The sequence below is a fragment of the Haliotis cracherodii genome, unplaced genomic scaffold (genome assembly GCF_022045235.1).
Source record: "Haliotis cracherodii isolate W230 unplaced genomic scaffold, xgHalCrac1.p SCAF_1, whole genome shotgun sequence".
NCBI lineage: Eukaryota > Metazoa > Mollusca > Gastropoda > Lepetellida > Haliotidae > Haliotis > Haliotis cracherodii.
Genome location: NW_027266264.1, coordinates 503,031 through 508,551, shown reverse-complemented (window position 1 = coordinate 508,551; position 5,521 = coordinate 503,031). Strand labels below are relative to the sequence as shown.

Sequence of the window (5,521 nt, the reverse complement as noted above, 5' to 3'; positions counted from 1 at the left end):
CTCTGTCTGTGTAGTTACTGTGTCCCTCTCTGTCTGTGTGGTTACTGTGTCCCTCTCTGTCTGTGTAGTTACTGTGTCCCTCTCTGTCTGTGTAGTTACTGTGTCCCTCTCTGTCTGTGTAGTTACTGTCTCCCTCTCTGTCTGTGTAGTTACTGTGTCCCTCTCTGTCTGTGTGGTTACTGTGTCCCTCTCTGTCTGCGTAGTTACTGTGTCCCTCTCTGTCTGTGTAGTTACTGTGTCCCTCTCTGTCTGTGTGGTTACTGTGTCCCTCTCTGTCTGTGTAGTTACTGTGTCCCTCTCTGTCTGTGTAGTTACTGTGTCCCTCTCTGTCTGTGTAGTTACTCTGTCCCCCCTGTCTGTGTGGTTACCGCGTACCAACTCTCTCTGAGTAGTTACTGCGTGCCAACTCTGTCTGTGTAGTTACTGTGTCCCTCCTGTCTGTGTGGTTACTGTGTCCCTTTCTGTCTGTGTAGTTAACGCGTACCAACTCTGTCTGTGTTGTTACTGTGAGCCTCTCCTCTGAGTGTGGTTACTACGTGCCACCCCTGTCTGTGTGGTTACTGTGAGTTACTCCTCTGAGTGTGGTTACTACGTGCCACCCCTGTCTGTGTGGTTACTGTGAGTTACTCCTCTGAGTGTGGTTACTACGTTCCACTCCTATCTGTGTGGTTACTCTGTGCCAATCCTGTCTGTGTGGTTACTGTGTGCCACCCCTGTCTGTGTGGTTACTGTGTGCCACCCCTGCCTGTGTGGTTACTGTGAGTCGCTCCTATGTGTGTGGTTACTATGTGTCACCCCTGTCTGTGTGGTTACTGTGTGTCACCCCTGTCTGAGTGGTTACTGTGTGCCACCCCTGTCTGAGTGGTTACTGTGTGCCACCCCTGTCTGTGTGGTTACTGTGTGCCACCCCTGTCTGTGTGGTTACTGTGAGTCGCTCCTATGTGTGTGGTTACTATGTGTCACTCCTATCTGTGTGGTTACTGTGTGCCAATCCTATCTGTGTGGTTACTGTGTGCCACCCCTGTCTGTGTGGTTACTGTGTGCCACCCCTGTCTGTGTGGTTACTGTGTGCCACCCCTGTCTGAGTGGTTACTGTGTGCCACCCCTGTCTGTGTGGTTACTGTGTGTCACTCCTATCTGTGTGGTTACTGTGTGTCACTCCTATCTGTGTGGTTACTGTGTGCCACCCCTGCCTGTGTGGTTACTGTGAGTCGCTCCTATGTGTGTGGTTACTATGTGTCACTCCTATCTGTGTGGTTACTGTGTGCCACCCCTGTCTGAGTGGTTACTGTGTGCCACCCCTGTCTGTGTGGTTACTGTGTGCCACCCCTGTCTGTGTGGTTACTGTGTGCCACCCCTGCCTGTGTGGTTACTGTGTGCCACCCCTGTCTGTGTGGTTACTATGTGTCACTCCTATCTGTGTGGTTACTGTGTGCCACCCCTGCCTGTGTGGTTACTGTGTGCCACCCCTATCTGTGTGGTTACTATGTGTCACTCCTATCTGTGTGGTTACTGTGTGCCTCCCCTGTCTGAGTGGTTACTGTGTGCCACCCCTGTCTGTGTGGTTACCGTGTGTCGCTTTGTTTGTGTGGTTATTGCGTGGCATCCCTGTTTGTGTGGTTACCTTTTGCCACTCCTGTATGTGTGGTTACTGTGTGCTACCCGTTGTTGTGGTTAATGTGTGCCACGCCCATCTAGGTTGTTAGTGTGTGCCACCTCTGTCTTTGTGTTTACTTTGTGCCACGTCTATGTGTGTGGTCTGTGTGGTTATCGTGTTCCACCCCTGTCTCTGCGGTTGCCCTATTCCACGCCTGCCTTAGTGATTTAGGAGCTGTGAGGAATGGCCACCCTGTCATGTACTGAGCCAGACCTCTGTGAATGCAGAGAGCTGTGAGGAATGGCCACCCTGTCACTCACTGAGCTAGACCTCTGTGATTGCAGAGAGCTGTGAGGAATGGCCACCCTGTCACGCACTGAGCCAGATCTCTGTGATTGCAGAGAGCTGTGAGGAATGGCCACCCTGTCACGGACTGAGCTAGACCTCTGTGATTGCAGAGAGCTGCTGGGAATGGCCACCCTGTCACGCACTGAGTCAGACCTCTGTGATTGCAGAGAGCTGCTGGGAATGGCCACCCTGTCATGTACTGAGCTAGACCTCTGTGATTGCAGAGAGCTGCTGGGAATGGCCACCCTGTCACGCACTGAGCTAGACCTCTGTGATTGTAGAGAGCTGCTGGGAATGGCCACCCTGTCACTCACTGAGCTAGACCTCTGTGATTGCAGAGAGCTGCTGGGAATGGCCACCCTGTCATGTACTGAGCTAGACCTCTGTGATTGCAGAGAGCTGCCGGGAATGGCCACCCTGTCATGTACTGAGCTAGACCTCTGTGATTGCAGAGAGCTGCTGGGAATGGCCACCCTGTCATGTACTGAGCTAGACCTCTGTGATTGTAGAGAGCTGCTGGGAATGGCCACCCTGTCACTCACTGAGCTAGACCTCTGTGATTGTAGAGAGCTGCTGGGAATGGCCACCCTGTCACGCACTGAGCTAGACCTCTGTGATTGCAGAGAGCTGCTGGGAATGGCCACCCTGTCACGCACTGAGCTAGACCTCTGTGATTGCAGAGAGCTGCTGGGAATGGCCACCCTGTCACTCACTGAGCTAGACCTCTGTGATTGTAGAGAGCTGCTGGGAATGGCCACCCTGTCACTCACTGAGCCAGTCCTTTAATCTAAGATAACGAAGCACACAACGACCAGTCAATATCACTTTCCCTTGGACAAACTACTGAGAGGTCTTGGGGTTTATCTACTGTATGTCCACACTACTGAATACCAGCACTGTATCTGCAGTTGTCTGTACACACCGACCCAGAATTATTTAAACATGCCAGTTGAAGAGTCTATTACAGTGGATATCTGTGACTCGTTCGTCTTGTAGGATGTACCCTAAATAGCACTCAAATACTAGTAGTAGCTCGGCCGGTGATGTTAAATGTTTTACACGACAATATGTATTAACTGAACGTTGCATTTCATTGTTAAAGTGATATTTCCCTTCTGCCAATTGCTGCATGTGAGTGTTATTACTTCAGTTTGAGGTCTTTGAAATGCATTTAGATTTGATACACATAAGGAATAGAATTTATGGATGTAAGCTTCTTTATTATGAGGAACACAACGTTTCGGAGTACATGCTTACATCTGTATCGTGTGAATGAATGCAGAAATTAATAAGATAACAAAAGGTGGAAACTAACAAGGGAAGCCAACTGACTTCCATTTGCCCATTGCTATTTCCATTCTTTCACCTATCAGTGATATTTACCCCTGGCCTCCAGATTGCCTATTACCTATCAACGATAACATAAGTACTGGCTTCCACTGGCTGTGGCCCTGATTAACGGTACACTGTCTCCTTGCCTGTGTCCCTGATTAATGGTACACTGTCGCCTTACCTGTGGCCCCGATTAACGGTACACTGTCGCCTTACCTGTGTCCCTGATTAACGGTACACTGTCGCCTTACCTGTGTCCCTGATTAACGGTACACTGTCGCCTTACCTGTGTCCCTGATTAACGGTACACTGTCGCCTTACCTGTGTCCCTGATTAACGGTACACTGTCTCCTTGCCTGTGTCCCTGATTAACGGTACACTGTCGCCTTGCCTGTGTCCCTGATTAACGGTACACTGTCGCCTTACCTGTGTCCCTGATTAACGGTACACTGTCGCCTTACCTGTGTCCCTGATCAACGGTACACTGTCTCCTTGCCTGTGTCCCTGATTAACGGTACACTGTCGCCTTACCTGTGGCCCCGATTAACGGTACACTGTCTCCTTGCCTGTGTCCCTGATTGACGGTACACTGTCGCCTTACCTGTGGCCCTGATTAACGGTACACTGTCGCCTAACTTACTTACTTATATTGGAGATTTTACGTTCGCTTTCCGACTGCAGCGTATTTCGCACACGGGCCTGGCCAAGCCATTTAATGTGTTTCCGAAAAGGGGAAAAAGTTGTTTGGCAATCCAGTAGGGGTGTTTTAGTGGCTGCTTATATAGAATTTTGGAAATTTGGAAATTTTGAAAAAATACCAAGACGGTTTGGGGGACGAACTAAGGGACATGAGTATGGAAGTTTGTTAGTTTGATTATGTGGTCTGGTTTTGGTAGTTTATTGGGGTTTTAAATGCGATTTATTAGTCCTGTTTTGATTAAGTATACGCCTATTTTGTGGTTTAGGATTGCTTCTAGAGTAAGAGCCTTATTTATATTTAGGGTGGTTTGTAGTGTAGTTAGGTGTGTTAGGTAGTGGGTGCAGTGTATGAGTGCGTGTTCTGGAGTTTCTTGTTGTTTGTAATGTGGGCAGGTTCCTCTTGCGTGTTTTCTTATTATTTTGAGGTGGTTATTTAGGTTGGTATATCCTGTTTGGAGTTTAGTAATTACTCTGTCGATTTTTTTGGACGGATGTAGAATTTTTGGTTTGGTTAGGGGTTTTTGGAGAACCTTTTTGATTTGGCTATTTGAGTTTTGATATAGGTTATGCCATTTTTTGGTGATTTTTTGTTTGTTAACACTTTTAATTTCTGATTTGGAGATGGATAAGTTTAAGCTTATTTCTGGGATTTTAAGGGATAGTTTAGCTGCTTTGTCGGCGTTTTAATTGCCGTATATTCCTACGTGGGCGGGGATCCAAATGAATACTATTTGTTTGCCTGCCTTAGTTAAATCGTTTAAGCTTTTTAGTATCTGATTTATTAGTTCAGGGCGGGTTTTGGTGTTTTTATTTCACTGTCGCCTTACCTGTGGCCCTGAGTAACGGTTCACTGTCTCCAAGCCAAGTTGCCGTGCTGTCAATGCCTGTCACATGTTTGAGTGTATTATTACTGTGTAAACAAACTGCTTGAGCATATACAGCGCCATATTTTGTTCACAGGCTGTTGTCAGATCGACAGCCCACTCAACACACTGGACTTACCCATGCCTCCTCACTCAATATATTTACCAGCACGTTCGCGTTTTAATTAATGAATGGTAGAATGGAGATAAACATACTATGTTTTCAATGTAGAGCTGGGTTACCTGTAGATTTAACCGCGCTAAATTTAACATTTAAAACGTCTAACCTCAACACTTATCACAGCTACATCTGATCTAACCTCAACACTTATCACAGCTACATCTGATCTAACCTCAACACTTATCACAGCTACATCTGATCTAACCCCAACAGTTGTCACAACACCATCCGATCTAACCTCAACAGTTATCATAACACTATCTGACCTAACCTCAACAGTTATCACAACACCATCTGATCTAATGTCAATAGTTATCACAACACCATCTGATCTAACGTCAACAGTTGTCACAATACCATCTGATCTAACCTCAACAGTTGTCACAACACCATCTTATCTAACCTCAACACTTATCACAACACCATCTGACCTAACCTCAATAGATTTCGCAAGAAGGGATTCTTTAGCGTCCAGTCAGGTGACGCGAGTGTTATGTTCCC

General features: G+C 47.2%; 1 protein-coding gene across 1 annotated transcript; it reads left to right on the top strand.

The window, feature by feature from the left end:
• Positions 1-2,011: 2,011 nt before the first annotated feature.
• Positions 2,012-2,731, top strand: LOC139477618 (uncharacterized). Its single transcript, XM_071260031.1, has one exon. The coding sequence runs from the start codon at positions 2,012-2,014 to the stop codon at positions 2,729-2,731; it is 720 nt and encodes a 239-aa protein (XP_071116132.1).
• Positions 2,732-5,521: the final 2,790 nt, after the last annotated feature.

Coding starts and splice junctions, on each gene's coding strand:
- LOC139477618 (XM_071260031.1), top strand. CDS start 2,012: ATGGCCACCCTGTCACGGACTGAGCTAGACCTCTGTGATTGCAGAGAG.